The 19,609-nt window shown below is 38.1% G+C and overlaps 1 protein-coding gene across 3 annotated transcripts in view; it reads left to right on the top strand.

The window, feature by feature from the left end:
* Positions 1 to 19,278, top strand: part of LOC105380719 (fizzy-related protein homolog) — a 36,740-nt gene extending 17,462 nt beyond the window's left edge. The window contains exons 3-10 of one of the 3 annotated variants that reach the window (XM_048626138.1): positions 12,636 to 12,734; positions 13,130 to 13,264; positions 13,625 to 13,759; positions 14,195 to 14,309; positions 14,773 to 14,894; positions 16,060 to 16,228; positions 16,566 to 16,675; positions 17,110 to 19,278. In XM_048626138.1, the coding sequence (XP_048482095.1) occupies positions 12,636 to 12,734; positions 13,130 to 13,264; positions 13,625 to 13,759; positions 14,195 to 14,309; positions 14,773 to 14,894; positions 16,060 to 16,228; positions 16,566 to 16,675; positions 17,110 to 17,286 (1,062 nt within the window). In that variant the 3' untranslated portion in view covers positions 17,287 to 19,278. Of the gene's footprint in view, positions 1 to 12,635; positions 12,870 to 13,129; positions 13,265 to 13,624; positions 13,760 to 14,194; positions 14,310 to 14,772; positions 14,895 to 16,059; positions 16,229 to 16,565; positions 16,676 to 17,109 lie in introns of all 3 variants that reach the window. The other 2 variants (XM_048626137.1, XM_048626135.1) reach the window with 2 other exon arrangements.
* Positions 19,279 to 19,609: the final 331 nt, after the last annotated feature.

The following is a 19,609-nucleotide window of genomic DNA, read 5'->3' as shown; positions in this document are numbered from 1 at the left end:
CTACAAGGATATCGCCGTTGAATTTTTCACTGTCTGAACATTCTACGTAATCTATTTTATTTACCATTATACTAGAAACCACTCTCAAAACTCTCTTTTCAGAATTATTATCATTCTCTGTCAATATATTGGTAAGTTCCGGTGGGATGTCACGTTTTATTATATCTAGTTTGATATTCGTTTTAACTATTAAAAGCTCAGGAAGCTCTGTAAAATCTTGTCCAACAAGCAATGGTTCTTCTATCATGGAATTTTCAACTATATAAGCATCAATCATAGCTGATACTTCTCCTAACGTTAACTCAATGCGTGTATATCCTAAAGGTGTGTAAGCTCCGTTTCCGAATCCCTTTACATTAGGTACATCAGTATTGAATTGCAATATATTGAGCGCATGTTTTTTAACAAGATCTAGACTAATAAGGGTGCAATCACTTCCAAAATCAACAAAACATTTCGTTTTAATAGTACCGTTTATTATAGCTTCTTTGTGATATTTAGCATTTTTGGATGTGTTACTCTGTGTGAATAAAGTCTTTTTTTCTATTACACTGTTGTTATTATTGTTAAATTTATTTTTATTTCTGTAACAATCTTCTGTTTTATGTCCCACTCGATTACAGTTTGTGCACTTTACTATTGGTTTTGAACATTTATTTGATAAATGTCCCTTTTCTTTACAATTGTAACAAAATAGTTCCGGTGTAGTAGTAGAATGACACTGAGCACCACGGTGTCCTCTTTTGTTACATTTAAAACAGACTATGTCATTGAAAGTGCTTGCACTACCTCGAGGTCTAATTGCCCTAAAACTAGACTCGCGATCTCTACATAAATCCTTAAGAAATTTAAGTAAATCTTCAGGATCATACAATCGTGCCGAAGACGCACCTGCTCTTATAGTCCTATCATCTATACCGTGTATAAGGCAGTCAACTGCTTTCTTACCTTTAATTTCGCATGCATTTAATAATACCATTTTGTCAAAATAGTACCCATCAACTGACTCCCCTATCTTCATTCTTCGTTCCAACATCTCCGTTAGTAATGATCCGTGATTTGTTTCAGAAGGAAATGCTTTTATCAAACGATCCTGCCATTCTACCCAAGTCAACAATATAGTCTGTAGGCCCTCATACCACTTTTTAGCATGACCCTCTAATTTTGGTAAAGCAAAGTGTCTAGTCTGTTCGTCAGTCCATTTGTATATTTGAGCACATTCATTTACCTTAGCTATCCAAGATTCTATTCTTTGATTCTTTTGTGCAGGATCAAAAACAGGCAAAATATTTTTATCATATGTCATACGACCATTATTTTGTGTTAAACTTTGTATAAGAGAAGAGAGATCTTGTACACTAATTGACATATTTGGAGAATTCAGTGATACAAAATTAGGTTGGCTCACTTGTTGAGGTAGTGTCTTCACGGCTGCAGGTGCAGAATTTTGTGACTCCAACAGCATCTCGGTACGGGGCGTTGTTGACTCTTCCATCATGGGCATCGACATCGATGCTGGCTGCTGCTCTCTCGCAGTATGCCCCACACCCGGTGCAGACTGCTGCTCTCTTGCAGTTGGCCCTGCTCTCGGTGCAGGCTGCTGCTCTGTCGCAGTTGGCCCCGCACTCGGTGCAGGCTGCTGCTCTCTCACAGTCAGTCTCTCAACAGGTTGTATTGGTTGAGTCCCCTGAAAAATGCAGCACAGTGGAAGATCATTATTCAATAGTTAAAGAATCCTTTTAGTATTATTATTGTTATTATTATTTATTTATTTTTTTAGTATAATAATTCTTTCTTTCTTTCTTTCTTAGGTGAATCAATTACTGTTGTTGTAAATGTTTTATTTCTTTCATCCTTTCAATTATATCAAGTAAATAGGGAAGTATTCAGCAATGGCAACTACGGGCTGATGATGATGAATTGGTAAAATTGTTGAAAAATGATCCTATTTCATAACTTTTAATGTTAGTAACAAAGTAATCAACATACACTTGAAACCTAAAACTACAAGGAAATGATTTAAAATATATTATAAAACTTAATAACAATATGTTAATAAGTTATTCTAGTGTGAGCTTTAATAATTATCATGTATACCACAAGTAGGTATATCACTCATATCTAATGGCCCACCTTAGGTGATATAAAAGTGTAAGATCAGGACATAACTAGATAAATAAAGTTCAGTTACAATCATCCATAGACATAACAGGTACTCAAAGAAATGTATGAAAGTATAACTTGCTATCTTAATAAATCAAAACTATGAGCAGCCAATATTTTGTTAATTTATATCATTTGAATATTTCATTTTTATTTTCTTGAATAGACATACTACTCCTAACCTATACATACTTTGTACAATGTGTTATTGGTGATGTATAGATATAAACACATTTTGTGTTACCAATCATATCCCATTATTGATAAGTTTAAAGTTATTATCCTTTTGTAAACTTATGTCATATTTGTGCAATCAAGTAATTTATTTAGTAAGTAATTTATTTATACCAAACATTGTGTAACATAGTTATTTTGTTGAAGTTTACGTGCCATTAAACAAATAAATCATAAATAAGTAGGCAGGTAAGTATTTATATAGGTTAAAGGGTCAAAGAGATAACCAGTTTTAACTTTGTTAATTGACAGTTTCTCAGCTGAGTATGTTAATCTAACTGAAGCTTGAGTATAGACTGCATTGTGATTTTCTGAATTATTGTTGAGTAAGTACCTATCTCAGGTAAACTTACTCAAGCATGAAACTGAGCCTTACTCATTCCAGATTAATGAGGTAATAATAAATCATATTCACTTTCTAATTAGAATTTCACATAAGAACTTAATTATTAGAATTTACAGAAAGCATATTCTTGGGTTTCGACCATTTGGTCAGTACAAATCAAAATAAAATCACTCATGGCTTTAGCAGGCTTGGTTGGTGGGTCATCACCATCAGTTTATGGAAACAGGGTTAAATTTCACTTTAAATTCTAACTAGGTACTTATATACTTTCTTTGAACCAGGGATTAGATAGTAAGGAACACCAAAATCAGTTAGTTTCAAATGACTAAAACAAAATTTAGGTTGGCCTGGTCTCAGACCTTTATTTTACTTGATCTACGGTCTTAGTTTGGCTAATAAAAACTGGTTGCCCAGGAAATTAGGTAGGTAGTAAAAAAAAAATAACCACTTGCCTGTTCAGGGATATGCTGTTCTCGGATTCCTGAAATCGGTGGTTCACCTGATGGAGTCCTTGTATACCGAGCTGGCTGTCGTTTTCTATCACGACGCTGGGGAGACCGCGAAGCTCTCTCAGTTTTTCTTCCATGCTGCCGAGATCTTGACCGGTAATGCTCGTCGTCGGAATAGTCAGTATCATAGTCCCAGAAGTTGCGCCTGGATCGAGATCGCACATATCGGCTCCTGCTTGAACTGCGACGACGATATTTACGGCTGGACCGGGAATAATCAGCCTCAGATGAGCTTCCACTGGTCAATCGGTGTCGATTTTTCTTTTTTCCTTTCGGCATTTCAGTTTAGCGCGCGCGTATCCACTTCTGATATAGGAAATCAGGGGATTTACAAGCAAAAACGAATTTTCAGTAACAAATGATGCCTTTTTATTGTTCCATAAAAACCGCCATTACACGTTTTTTCACAACACTTTTTCACTCTGACAGTTGCCTCCATTTTGCGGAACATCCGTAATCAATTACTTACTTTGAAAATGACATTATAGTATTTATGCTTATTTATCTCAATCAAATGAATCACAAAAACAATTAATATTTTAGAATAGGATTTAACATGTTCATTTATAACAATTTAAAGAAAATAGCCGTTTTGGAAAGTCGTTGACATCCTTTTTAATTTACTAGACAACCAATCACAATCCTTTACTGATCGACCAATCACATTTGAATTATCCATAGACACTTCTCAATAGTCAAATGTATTACTATTTATTATTTATCTTACACTAGGTCGGGGAGATCAATTCAGTCTCCTCGCATGGAATATGTTTAGTGTCTATTGTTGTAGCTACAGAATAATAATACATGGAATACATGTTTAGATTTTGCTACACCTGTTGTAAACTAGCCAAGCTACGTACGTTTTTCCAGTTATCATAAAATTTTAGTTTCCATTTCCCGCTAAAACCAATTTTCAGTTGTATTTATGCAGTAGTTATATGCATATGAATGGATATTCGGCAACTTTCATAATTTTCGTAAACTGCAAAAATCTGTATGAAAGGTCAAGCCATTAATCATAATTATTTTCGAATGGCAACACAACTTTACGTCTATTATTAAGCTATTAGCTAGAGTTTTTCATGTGTATTTTTATCACTTATTTTTTTCCGACCATTAAATTGACAACAATGCCGGTTTTTTCTTCAACATATATAATTGTATAATACCTAACATCCGTCGACGTATTGGTCTGTCTGTCTGACATCACTCGGTGCAGTGACAACGACCTAAAATAATAAATTATGAAAATTTAACACCTCAGGTAGGTTTTTTATTGATTTTGCTAAGAATATTTCGGTGCGTCTGCATTGCTATTGGCAATAATGCGCGTTTTATTGCGGCTGGCAATGGCTTCATAATATATCTCCACTTTAGTGCCAGAACCGGTAATGTACTTAACTTGGAATTGTCAAATCTAAGTCTGAATAATAAACATTGATAAATTTCATAGACATAACATGAATGACTCATACTCACAAAATTACAACGACAATATTTTAATACCTATGCTTGTCCGTTCAAATTATCAATAGCAATTTCCTAAATGCACATAATTCTTGAATCTGTCTTACCCTTCTAAACTCAAACTCAAACTCAAAATTTTTTATTCATCGTAAAAATATAAAATTTTCTGATGAACGTCAATTTTTACAAACTACATACTCTCCGTTCGGATAAGGGGGGCTCTTTCTGTCTAAGGAGAAGAACGGAGGCAAGAAACTCCTGAGCCATCTTTTCAAAAAAAGACTTAATACTAGTTAGTATACAGTACTTATAAGCTTAATAATAATTATTATAATAATATGAGCAGAGCTAACTATTTATCACAGCCATGCATTAACGTCCTCTAAGTAATCATCAATTTTATAATAAGCTCTATGGATTCTATTTTACTCGTTTCCCGTACCAGATGACATATTTCCGATCAGTTTACTCTCCAATTTCCCGCATCGCCTCGCGCGGATCTCAGAATAACAGCTCAATCTAAATTAATTTTCTTCACAGTAAGTAGGTACATTAGGCAGCTGCCAATCAGCCGTGAGCACCGGCCAGGGCGTGACCCCGGCTGCCGAATCGTGAGACCCCCTAACAGCACCTGTCAACGAAAACTTAACAGGTTTTCCTCATGTTTACTCAGCAAATTGAGCGTGTACGCAGGTCTAATGGATGTTGGATTTATAGATGCTGACATACCAAACACAGGTGTAAGCATAAGTAATAGTGGGTTTTTATGATTTAATTTGAATACGGAAAAATATGACTAGGGACAATCTTAAGCTATTTCTTGCTGCCAATACCTCAGAGCTTTACTATCTCGAATACTATCCATCCATATCTAATTTTCAATGTATACTTGTAAAATTTTATTATTGCTTAGACGAGTACTTTTTTTTACAAATTTATTCACCTCTTGTTCGGGTACCACCCACAGGATTATACCTGCACTATGCAATGAATACTAATTTCACCGAAATTTCCGACTGCAATTGATTCGATTCTGGTAGCGTCCGCAGATAAATATGCCGTGTGCACTTTGGAATTTGCATTTCAGACGATTGACGATGACGTCTGTCAGTTGTACACTGTATACGGTAGCCTGCATTTTTTGTGTTGACGGTATCCGCAAATATGTATACCCCCTCTAAAAACATAAAACATTTAAAAATAATAGAGTATGCTTCGATAGGACCGTACACGCGTACGCTTCACATAATATACGCTGATAAACAATACTACAACAATCAAATTGAAACAAATACATGCTAAACTAAAGGACATGAAATATGATAGGAACCACCTATTTCTGATTCGATATACGGATACTTGTATAACTACGATTAATTTCAAAAATTTCCTCTACCTACTGTACATCGTCGTAATTTTCACCGAAAAGTAATAGCTGTCTGCTGTCTGTCATAAAATGTATGCTAATCGATTGATGTGCAGGCGCGGCGAATAGTCACGCCACCAGGCTGTGTCCTTGAACGGATAGTCTAGACGATTTGCAATTTGAACATTTTGTTGCGCCCGCGCATTCAAATGTTTCGTGCGAATGCGAGCCCAGGGTTCATTGGTCAGATACTTTTTCTAACCTAGCTATCTTAGCTCGATTCGTGATAGATATTTTCAACGCACGAAGTGCTAGAGGAACAGCATGGATTTTGCAGCGATGCAAGACGGATCGGACGCTAATGGGTTGAATCTAGATTATATTGATTCGAAGACAGACACTGTGACCAATTTTAAGGATAATGGTTTATCATCACGTATCCAAAATGATTTCTAATGGGATTTCATGAATATTTATAAGAGCTTTGGGTATGTACTAAATCTTTATTAAGAAAGCAATTGTATCATCATCTGTTCGCATTTAGAATCAATTAGATTGACTTTTTTGCTAACCTTTCATTATATCCAATAGCAAGCTCAGATTCGAGCACTTAAGGAACTTAAGTAACACTTTTCAAATGGCTACCGACAAAAAGCATTTCAAATGATATTGTGTAACGTGGTGTTTGATCAGCAAATTGCTATCATTATGAAGTTTTTTTCACCTGACTTACACCACTTCAACTTTGGTTCAATGAGCTTCTGTATGTTATTCTCTACACTACAGTAAGAGTGGGGTGATTTTCCTCTTTCATCTACTAAGGTGCCTATACCTCTTCTCAAACTCATTACCAAATATTCTAACATCTAGATAACAGCTTATTGCTTGTAGTGATTTGCAGTTTTACCATTGTCAGTTAGATGTATTTTTTTTTCTATTTTTAATTTGTCTCAGATGTTTTGGTAGTGATACAAATAATACAATTGGAGCCTGGGAGGTCACTCTATATGAAGAAAAACTAGCTTTTGACTAGCTATGACTCTATCTTGTACTAAACCTGCGGATTGTACGAAGGTGTCATTCGTTTGTTTTTCGTCAGTATAGAGTAACCCTCCTCGTATATCTAGATCACGGCTCAGATTGCTTCCTGCAAAACTGCGTAGTCATTACAAGTACAAATAGACACATAGACTCATTAATTGTTATACCGTTTAATTAGTTTGATATAAAAACTTGATAAGCTTAGAGGAGTACAATAGTACATATTCGTGTTCATGCGAGGATTGTCTTCGGATGTCCGAACATATCATCATCATGGACACTAGAATGCGGCATTTGGGATTAGGTTAGGTACAGAGACAGAGGCTTCTATCAAACAATAGGAATCGTATTCACCATGTGTTAGAAAACGCATATTACCTATAAGCCGGAACGCCTGAAGAATGGTCTTTCTTAACAAATTCTAATCTACATACAAAAAAATCTTGAAAAAATATATATCGATTATGGATTATTGTATAAGTCCTGAATCAAAATATTATGTAGTTACCCCTTTTCTGCTTACTAAACCACTGTATAACGTAATCGCAAATAGATAAATATTGCGATATGGCTGCTTAGTAACTCTAAAAATTTAACAAAACCTAACTTGTGACCTAACATGTAGCACATGTTTTTGTTATCTGACACTAATTCTAGTATTGTATCCGAATATGCATCGATGATTGGTGTTTCGCAGACATGTGCAGTTTTGCCGGTGTCCATTTCATGTCATTAGGAAGGATAATGTTGTCATGTCCATTTATTTACACTCTTGATAATGTAATCTATAATAAGGATATCACAGTGATGTGTGGTTTTCCAAAACCACAATTTAAAACCAATATAGGTACCTACATAAGAATAATAGAAAATAAAGAATTTTCGAAAGTATAGTCGGTTTTAGGATTTAAATTCCGAATGTTTATCCAGATTAAACAAACAGCAACTTACAGAGAATCAAGCGGAGCCCCCGTCGCCGCGGAGGCCTCCGCTTCAGAAGTGCTCATCTGTGTTCTCTATTGATCCTCTGTTGACTCTCCAAACATCTTCTGTACCAGATGTGGCCACAAAAGCAGTGAATTTGAACCTTGTAGTGATATTATACTAGTCAGCTTTAAGACTGGCAAAAGTTTCCGATGGACTTGTCGAACTAAATCGCGAAATTCGTCCCTGATAATCATCAATAAGTCTTAATATCCAAAAGCAGTTCCGCCGGCTCGAAGTCGGTATCCATTGTTTGTTGAGAATTAGCAAGAGGCCTCGGTAGTTAGTCTGCATTTTTTTTCTCTTTCATTGTTGTTTGCACAAAACTGGCAATGTTTGGTGAGGCCGAGGAGCCTTTTGCGGAGCAAGCGGGGCCCGGCGGGGTTACGTTACGCTCTGTTGACACTCTTCAACCGTATTTGGCTGCTTAGTAACGCAGAATATGGCTGCTCAGTATTATTAGCTTGAAGTTGTAGGTGTGATGAATGACTTGTGAACTAGAACGCCTGGGAATTTCGCTTCACATCGAGCAAAAACATGTAAATAAATTTTCCTGCCGCAAGTACACGTAATAATACTTCATCAGTTTTGCATTAGAATCCGGATCACACGATTAGTATTCTCCAATCAGCGCCGTAGAATCGCTGAAAGCTATCAGTCAATCTGGCGATCTTACAAGTCATCGGTTTTATTGCATCTAGCGGACGTGGCTGGGGTACCGAGCGCGGGTCAACAGAACCTGAAACGAATCAATTAGTGCTTGCTAAATGCATCTCTTCGTTTTATTACCTAAACGGCTAGATGGCCTGTGAACTGCTAGCTTGTAATTTACTGAGGTGTGATTTGTGTTTTTTTACCGCGTCGGTAAGGTTCCTTGCAATGAATACTTTGGCTAGTTATATTGTAGGTAATTATATTGTATTGTATTGTTTAAATTTTCTTGACAAACTCCATAATCTGAGGAACAACTCTTTGATTCCCACCAGGACCATACAGTTCTGGTCTTTTTCATAACACAAAATGAATAGTGATAGCAGTGAAATATAGATTATAGGAGAAATAATACAGTATCTAATATTTATAAATCAGTCATCCATGGGTTAGTTTCCGTCCATGGCGTTACCCCCCCCAGTGACCACGTCGGATGATGCACTAAGTTACGTGACTCGTCTTCCAATCACATTTAACAGTGTAACACTAATCAATCTGAAATCAAACGATCCTGTCTGGTGAATTTCTAGCTTTTTATGTGTCTGCAAGGTTGATAAACTTATATTCTGATTGCTCATCCATCTTACGTCATTTGTGGTTCTGATATATCGAATTTTCCTTTTTTTTCGCGACAGGATCTCTTAGTTAGTGCCTATACATCTAGCTTTTATTGTGCGCTCATATTCGCTATCCTTTTTATCTCTATGAACCGGATGGTCCTTTGTGAGTTAATCTAGACTTGCAATTGTATAAATTGTGTAGCTTTTTGTCTAGTCATGACGGTGCGACCAATTGCCGTGGTCCGCGAGGATGTCTGCAATTTTGATCTAGCCATCTATGTAAAGCTAGCCATCCATCTAGTAACCTTTACACTTGTTTTCATGCCAATTCTATTTCTTACATCTAAATTGGATTATGCTTCATGTTATTCTTCATTAGGTGTTTCTTATTTTTATGTGTAGGATCTCCTTTTCTAAAACCATTCAATGATCTTAACCAAAAGTGTTGTCTATCAAGTTGTCTAATGGCTCTGCCATTTATTTGAGTACCCTGAGAACATTAACGATTTACTTATTGTTGTATATCGTGACGGGATGTGTACATAGAGCGTACAAAAATATAATTCGCGTAATCAAAACGGCATTAGAGGCAAGAAGTGCTTGAGAACAACATTAGTAGGTTTAATATCCGGTTCTATTCGTCATGCACTATTTAGTTTCATGTAGGTACTGTAACTTATTTTTTGCCATCAACAATGCCTTTGTAATCGACACCCGCGACCGCTGTATAGCAGCTCGAAATATTAGAGGTGATAGGGGATTTAGTTCGCAAACTTGTTCTCTGAAATTTTTCACTGAAATCATAAGATTTGATCCCTAGAATTTTGTTCCAGACTGGCTTTATTAGTGCAAATTTTCAGAAGTGCACACAAAACTGCCGGTCACACCGCTTATTCTCGCTTAAATGGTATTTTCTGCATATCTTACGCATCTTGACTGTCACAAATTCATCATCATAATCATAACCCGTTGCAAGTTGTTGTCATTTAAAAGTGTGTGACGTGTCTTATACAACATCTGCATTAAATTTCCAACTCAAGGCTACTACTTTGAAGATTGGAGGATGGAGGTGTGTTAAAGTCAATATCTCCATAAGTGGTACTTGTGAATTGCACGATGCACTCTCGATCTTGTTAGAGATGACGTACGTACTCGGTAGTATTTCTGTCAGCTGATTCACGCTTAATTCATGAAAATACTTCTGCGGTGTCTCCTTAATTCCAGGATTCCAAGTGTTTACTTTGTCCACACAGACAATGTTGCGCAGTTTATGCGGATTTACACAATAAACTTTCGAGTTATCATTTCTCGAGTTGTCATAGGATCATAAGTTGCGAAACTTAGCGCCCCCAAAACTGGGACACAGCGTTCGTGTAGGAAGTGATATCTTTTGTATTACATTTAAATCTTTTCTTTATCAATGATATTTATTGTGAGTGCACTTAACATACATGTTTATGTCGCGGTGCTCGGCCTGTCATGTTCAGTTTTCCCGTAGGCGGTCACCAGAAATCGTTTTTTGTCCGAAAAGTCGGAGGTGACAGAAGAGAATCACAGTTTCTTTTGTTGGTGTATATTTAATCCCAGTTGGGGCGCTGTAACTACCGTCACTCGGCCCACGTATTTCTCAATTCTATGCGACAAAACCGATCGTTGCGAGTTCACGAGATACGTAAATGGCGTCGCGGCCCACGCGGCTTGTCCGAATTTATCCGTTTTGGGGCCTAAGTGGTATACATTATTGCTCGCTAGACATCATGTCAAGTTCACGGACAGCCGACTTTTGAGAACTGTGCATTTTTTGCATATAATTTATTTGGATTGTCTCTTTTATGTTTGCCCAGGCGAGACGCTCTCGGACGCGCTGTCAAAACAGCGTCATTTTAGAGCCTCATAAATAATGTAAATGTACGCTTTATGTGCACATAAATAATTACACTTCGCAACCTCTTTGTCCCGCGGTTTTTAACGTGTTATGTCTATGTACCTATCTAACAACAGTCAGGTGCTAATTATTTTGTCGAAATGACTACAATTGTTCTGCATTGAATGATAGGCCGCTAGCCGTGCTAGTTTAGTTGCAGGTGTATAATAAGGCCAATCAAGGTTTGCGATTCAATCATTCAATAGATGTGTTCCAAAGATTAATTGAAATGTTTTTGGTAAAAAAATCGCTGACAAATGGCGTCGTCGGCTCGTGTTTTTTCCAGCTTTAGCGATGTTTTTTCCGCTCCACGGCAGCGGTTATCAAACTTTTCAAGGATATAAACGTTTCGCTTCACGAGTTTGGGTCAAAATCCTTTGGATAGCATGTAGAACACCTGCAGTTCATGTCCGAAACGTAGGTAAAAATAACTAATAGATACTGCTTATGATTTAAGTAGTAAAGGCTAGGGTTTGTTCGTAGGAATTCACAGATAATACTCGTACGCATACTACGACGATAAACCTCCAAAGAGACGTATTTTTTCAGGGTCATTAGGCATAAGAAAACTTTCGCATTAATATTGTGATAAATTGATATCTTAGTAAGGATTAAATTAGTGGTTTTCAGAAAATCTACATAATAATATTAGTCATAGTGGTCATAGTACCTACCTACCTATCTTCGTCAGAAAATATTTAGATTGCGTTGTTGCTTAGAGGTAGAATATGGCTGTAGCACGTATTCAATTTGTCATTAAGTTTTTGTGTGTTACCTAATTTTTCTTGTCAGCAATTTATGTTTTTAATTCCACACTAAAGTCTAATTGACCATTCAGCCATTTGTAACTCTGACTTGTATTATCTAACAAATGTTTAGTTTAACGTTGGTACTTTATACTCTTTGTAACTTTTTGTGCCAAATGCCTAATTAATATTGATAGTCTCATTCATCAGAGGGCTTTCAACAAAAGTAGAGTCAGGCAATATTAACTTGGCAACGTAGTTTTTCCTAAAATGAAATAAATTACTAATTACAAAAAAATTACGAAAACTAATAAATGTTACACTAATAAAACTCCTTTGGAGCACCCTATCTTTCTATAGCGATAAGAGACACTGCTCTTAGACAAACATTTCTTCCACAAGCATGCAAGCCCAAAGAATACTGCCCTGAAGACCCTATTTTAGTGTACATACTGTAGGGTATGTCTATTATTTATAAATACGAAAATTGTGTGGGTAGGAGTCGGGGCACACTCATTCAGAAATAAATAACTAATACCTGTCTTATAGATTTATTAAACCTTTTATTTCATTGCCCACAGGAGAACATAGACCCGTCACCCTACAGCCTGTCCCCCCTCTCGGCCAAGTCGCAGAAACTCCTCCGCTCTCCGCGCAAGGCCACTCGCAAGATCTCTCGCATCCCGTTCAAGGTTCTCGACGCCCCGGAGCTGCAAGACGACTTCTACCTCAACCTGGTGGACTGGTCTGCGCAGAATGTGCTGTCCGTGGGGCTGGGGAGCTGTGTGTACCTGTGGAGCGCGTGTACTAGTCAGGTGAGCGGAGTTTATTTATTTTAATCACGACCCATCACGTCCCCACTGCTAGGGCACGGGTCTCCTTCCAATGAAGGAAGGGTTTAGGCCTAGTCCACCACGCTGGCCTAGTGCGGCTTGGTGGACCCCAACACAAGCAAGCTTGTGCTGAGAGAGTTGTCGGGTAAGTGGGCAACTCGACTGTCAGATGTTTTCAAGCCGCCCGAAGGCCTCTGACTAGGCTTAACGACTGCTGCCGAAGCAGGGACCGGGACCTGGACATCCCGTTCAAGGTGCTCGACGCCCCGGAGTTGCAAGACGACTTCTACCTGAACCTGGTGGACTGGTCTGCGCAGAATGTGCTGTCCGTGGGGCTGGGGAGCTGTGTGTACCTGTGGAGCGCTTGTACTAGTCAGGTGAGCGGTGTTTGTTTGTTGGTAGTGTGTCAGTGATAGATAGGGTTGGTCGCCGTCGTAGAATGTTAGTTTGTAGTAGTTGAATAGTTAATAGGGTTACTCGCTTACTGCCCAGTGTGTGCTGGACGTATATTAAGTACAGTGGCTACGTCACTCAGGAAGGCTTGATACCTTCACCTCTTGCCTGTATTTACCTTGTTTAATGGACCTTCTCAAACCCATAAACAATGCCATAGCTACTTGTGAAGCTGACTGTTTACCGTGTATGAAAAATTACTTGTGATCCATACACTTTATACATACCTGTGTCTATCCACATCGTGTCCAGTATTTAACTCCTCCCCTCCTCTGCCCCCGCAGGTGACCCGCCTCTGCGACCTGTCGGCGGAGGGCAACGCGGTGACGTCGGTGGCGTGGAGCGAGCGCGGCCAGCACGTGGCCGTGGGCACGCAGAAGGGACACATCAGCGTGTGGGACGTGGCCGTCAACAAGGAGGTACGACACACACGCACATACGCAATGCACACAAGCTCTGAGCTAGGGGGTTACTCTATACTGATGAAAAACGGATGAACGAGAGCTGTCGAGCAATCGGCACTTTTATTACAATGAGATCCAATGGCATCGTGCCTTTTTTGGACACATTCCACCCATGCTTCAATTCGCAAGGGGACATAAATAGTATCTTATCCGCAATGCCCTAGTGATGTATTTCAGTCTAGTGTTATAACAACATCATATATGTATCAGCCATTAGGCTAATGTTGGGAATAGACAACCGGAGACGCAGGTGACACAGCACAGACACCGAAGGGCAGGCGAGTCAGACATATTCCATGCAATTTGTTTTGCGTTGCGTGGCCTGCAGTCCAGCATATTACGCCTAGCTATACTACCCTCATTCCTAACACCACTGTATATTCTCCCCAGGTGACAAAGCTGCAGGGTCACATCGCGCGGGTGGGCGCGCTGGCGTGGAACGGAGACATGCTGAGCTCGGGCTCGCGCGACCGACACATCCGACAGAGAGATACGAGGACGCCACGTGAGTAGCTTACTTCATTCACTATGTTACCTGTACCGATCTTCTTCAGTAGAGATAATGTAACATAAACTCTCACCTCATCATCATTGGGTAATATAGTCTACGTATGAACATTGATTGGCTAGAAAGCTTATATGCCATAAAACTTACCCCTTGTTCTAATATGGCTTGTGGCGCGCTGCACGAGACGGCATAGCGTAGCCTAAGGGAGGAGCACATCAGGACGGATCGCAGTGCAAACATGGCTACGATACATTTTATATGAACTATCGCACACTATGCCGGGGAGCATATAAAATACATGCAAGTTGCATTAGCAATGTGGACTAACATAACCTTAACTTAGCAGAGTAGTAAACATGACTCGATATAAAATATCTAACTAATAAATAAAGAATAGCAGGTGATATGTTTTTTTCTTTCGTGAACCCAATACTAAAATTCCTTGTCTATTTATTTCCAGCGGTGCAATCATCGCGCATCCTACAAGGCCACAGACAGGAGGTGTGCGGGCTGAAGTGGTCGCCCGACGGACAGTCGCTCGCGTCCGGCGGCAACGACAACAAACTCTTCGTGTGGTCTATGGTAAACATCAGATAATATAACTATAGAGATACATACGGGAACGCACAGCCCAGGACTATTTATGTATAGTGTGGACTATTCAGTGCAGGGTTCCATACCCAACAAGACTATAAAGGTTATTGAGTTGGAAACACAAACTCATAAGATCGGAGACCAAATGTCGGTCCCAGTCAGATGTGTGCATTGTCATCAGCCTGCATTAGTCCATTCCGGGGCACTATAATGAGTAAACAATTTGAAAATAGCGGACAAAACTATGTACTTCCACATATATGGAACGACCACCATTTCCATATTGTTTCTTTATCGACGCGTTTATGAATATGTAGGTCTCTCCCAAAAAAATCTTTTAATATCAATATATCCCTACTTCTCCAAATAGGATGATTCATACAAATTTAATAACCATTCAACAATCCATTAGACTATTGAACCTAGTTAAATGTTATCGTTATCACGTACAAATTGAATAAATAGTAAACGGTGCCTAATTTACACGCTGAAATTGCTAGTTTGTTTATCTGTAAGGAAATTAGCGGTTGAACAGTGAACGGGTGGCAACCGCTAGTCAAAAGTCACACAAGATAACGTGGGAATAGAGATAAGATGCTAGTGTTATTTTATATTGCATTATTTATTTAATTTGCTGATAAAAATTAACGAAATTGTGTCAAGGATGCCATTATTGTTTTACGTCTTATTTTTTTGTGTACGATGGTTGTAGATAGTATTCTAATCAATGAATTAAGTGTTGACTATGTGTTATTAAGCGGCAAACTCCACCTAACTTACTTCAGGAGACCTTTTCGACATGTCACACTAAGACCCGACAAATCACGGGTGCTCATCTATCGGCAGTGACACGACAATAAAGAACACGACACCTCAACTAGCCTATTACATAGATTCAAGACGATTTAGATACTTATTTTTATTTACTACTTATCTATCTATATCTTGAGCAGCAAATTTTACCACATTAACAACGACAACATTCCCCGTCACATCACAATATAACACTTTATAATAATGATTTATGTTACTTAATAACCAACATTCATTTACACCCAGCATCTTTATAGCCACCATCACTGTAACAAATAAGTTTCTACATAGTTCTACGATCACAGATCTCTTCTAACCAACCTTCCTCTCTGCTCCACAGCACTCCACATCCCCGGTACAGACGTACGGCGCGCACGTGGCAGCAGTGAAGGCGATCGCGTGGTCGCCGCACCAGCACGGGCTGCTGGCGTCGGGCGGCGGCACCGCCGACCGCTGCATCCGCTTCTGGAACACGCTCACTGCGCAGCCGATGCACTGTGTCGATACTGGTACGTGTTGTGTGTCTGCTACAGCTCACGCGGCGGCGGTGAAGGCGATCATCCTGTTCCTGTTACTGCTTTATCTATGGCGAAAAATAAATCCTTCGATTAATATTGACTATAGACTGTTAATTTTAGACTCTGAAGGCACCTAATTTAAATTAACCAATATCAAAACCTCTTTGTTAAAAAAATTTACTCTATAAATGTTTCCGTAAATTTCAATTCCAGTACTTAGCTAAATATTTTTTGCTAAAATTAAATGTTCTGCTTTCAGAATAGACAGATAATTACATGTCGTCGAATTAAAACAATTACATCATTAACTTGATATTGTCCCTCGCAGGCTCGCAGGTGTGCAACCTGGCGTGGTCGAAGCACTCGAGCGAGCTGGTGTCCACGCACGGCTACTCGCAGAACCAGATCCTCGTGTGGAAGTACCCCTCGCTCACGCAGGTATGTGTCCTACTTCATCAGCATCGCCAGGTAATGGTCGTCGGCTTAGGGTTGTTACAAAAAACGCCATACGGCTGGTGGTACTGTCACGTTGATCCGGCGCCAAGAAAAAATAGGGAAAAAGTATGTGCCTTTCTGCACAGACAATCAGCTCTGCAACAGCGTGAATGTAAATCTTGCCGGACACTCATTTCAATCCAACCATTTGAAGGTCCAGAAGGCTGGAGGCTCACACACTTGTGGTCTCCACTGGTCAACTCCGTATCGTATGCCTGAAATATGACCAACAGTTGATTACACCTATCGATTGCAGCAATCAGTGCACGCAAGTAGACAGCGAAATTCGTACAACAAACAGTGCGGCCGTAAAGTCTAACTAATTAAAAAATGCATACAACGCGAAATAAAAAAGCCCTATTTTTGTCAATTTCCAGGTGGCGAAACTAACGGGTCACTCGTACCGCGTGCTGTACCTGGCGCTGTCCCCGGACGGCGAGGCCATCGTGACCGGCGCCGGCGACGAGACGCTCCGCTTCTGGAACGTCTTCTCCAAGACTCCCTCGCACAAGGAGAACAAGAGCGTTCTCAACCTGTACACAGCCCTCAGATAAACTGTGGAAAAAAGACATGCACCGTGAAAAACCTAAGTGGTAAAAGTGTCACCTTGAAAAACCTAGTTAATGTGGGTGTTGCCAGGTGAAAAAACAAACTCGAGGCATAGACAATATTATTTTGTGCCAGTGAACGCTTCGACCAAATGTTGCATCAAGATTGTAAAATGACTGAGAATGGTCTTTATATTTATTTTTAGTTTACTTTTAGAGGTCTATTTGTGTCGGTGACACAATGTTTACATTCTGATGCCGATACATATAGAGAACATTGGTTTTGTAAATAAAATTATTTATATGGATTAGTTTATAAAAGGTTTGAAAAATTATGTATGATAGAGAAAGCCATACGAAAAGTTTGCCTTTTCTGTCATACATAATACCTGAGTATTTTTGTGACTTACTTTAGATCATCATTTAAGTAACTTGAAGTTACATTACGTATTATACATTAAAAAAATAATTATTAGGATGGAACGATGCACGTTTTATAAAAATCCTAATGAATGATACTTTCAATTCAATGTGAATAAAAGCTGGACTAGAAACATACTACTAGTACAATATCTGCCACATAGCAGTATTTATGGTATTTTTATATACTTTATACATACGTTTGTGTATACTATATACCGATTGTTTATTTTGTGTTTAGAAAGAAACTTTACATTGAGTTTCTAACTAAAATTGTTTGCTTTTCGAATAATTTACCCGGACATAAAATCTATTGATTGTTAATGAATTTTTAAATAATGTTTAGCCAATTTAGCTATCGATTTTCGTTGATTTTTGGCCTGATGATAGCTTTGCTCGCTCCATAGTGTTTTGTTTTCGCGGCAATATATTTGAAATATATATTGTATACCAACTTAAAAAATACAGTTTTTCATGATAAATTACTCTACCCCTCGTATTCATAGAACGAGTTTACGAGAGCTTCCGAAATCAGAGTCTTTGTATCGATTAGAAAATAAAAAGTCGGAGCGCTTCGTCTATGAATACGGTAAATAAATTAATAGATTTTTTTAATATTCAAAATATTAATTGTATGTATTGTTTTTCTGTTCCAGCAATTTCATAGCGGCGTTTAGTATCTCATTTTTCAGTTGAGAAAAATAGTTGTCTATTCAATGTTTAATAATGCAAACGATCTCTAATTTTCTTAATTGTTTGTATGAGATGTGCAAAAGTAGCAGATCCACACAAATGAATGTCACGGCGAATGAATTATAATTACTATAAATATAGAAATGATGAGAAATATTGCTATATTTCCTGATTTCAGATCTTGGTGCCTCCAAGGTGTCTTGAAATATAAGTAATAGTTTCTCATTAATTTAGAGTTAATTAAGGTTTCTGATAATTTGTATGTGTATATTTGGAAATTGTGTTACTAACTTGTGTCACCCATCAGAAGTGTAATGTAATTATTAGATTTTGAAACTTATTTGAAATGAGACTGGTAATTGACTATTGTGATACAGTCGCCTTCATAATTTGCCCTTTTGTACCTTGTAAAATAAAAATAAACTGGCTAATGTTTGATAGGTAGTTTATGAGTTGGCCAAGGTACAAAAGTGTATGGCTACTTATAAAGCTGACTGTATCATAGCGTGTGCTTCGTTTCCTCTGATGTAAGGTTCAAAATCACTTTTGTTGTTAATATTTAGGGGCACCTCGTTTTGATCTCATAAAAATGAAGGTAGGTATTGGCAGCCATTCGCATTTATTACAGAAGTATTTTCTCTCTTGTCTCCGCTGTTTCTTTTTAAATTCTGAGTTAAAAATATATATTTTATTTACTTCAAATAAATGTACATACTATTCGATTGTTTCTACCAGTAGGTTACTACTTTTCAGGCATATATGTTTTGTGAATTAACTATTTCTTGATTTATACTATTTTAGATTTAATTTAGCTTTTAAAATATAAATTTAGAAACGTAGATACCCGGGGTGCCCCTTCATATTTCAAAACATTGTAAATTGGAACATTTTTCCTACTAGATGTAATATTGAATAGGAGTATGTAATTTGGTTTTGTGCAATGTAGACTATTTAGTAATAGCACAGAATAATAACTAGTACCAGGTACAGAAGCCCATCTTCGCAATGGCCTGCAAAGAAATATGACTCCATCCCATAAGCAATAAGATCTAATTTAGATCGCGTTCCAGCCGCACACGTTTTTATTTACTTACCTACCAATTAATTTTTGAGGGAATATGCGCCTTATTTCACTGGACTACGGTGCATAATAAGTTATACGTGTTTATACGCATTGAAAAAGAAGCCACCTTAGGGTTGCCTCAGCACCACAGAC

This window comes from Plutella xylostella, chromosome 15 (assembly GCF_932276165.1).
Source record: "Plutella xylostella chromosome 15, ilPluXylo3.1, whole genome shotgun sequence".
Taxonomy (NCBI): domain Eukaryota; kingdom Metazoa; phylum Arthropoda; class Insecta; order Lepidoptera; family Plutellidae; genus Plutella; species Plutella xylostella.
This window is presented reverse-complemented; position numbering and strand designations above follow the sequence as displayed.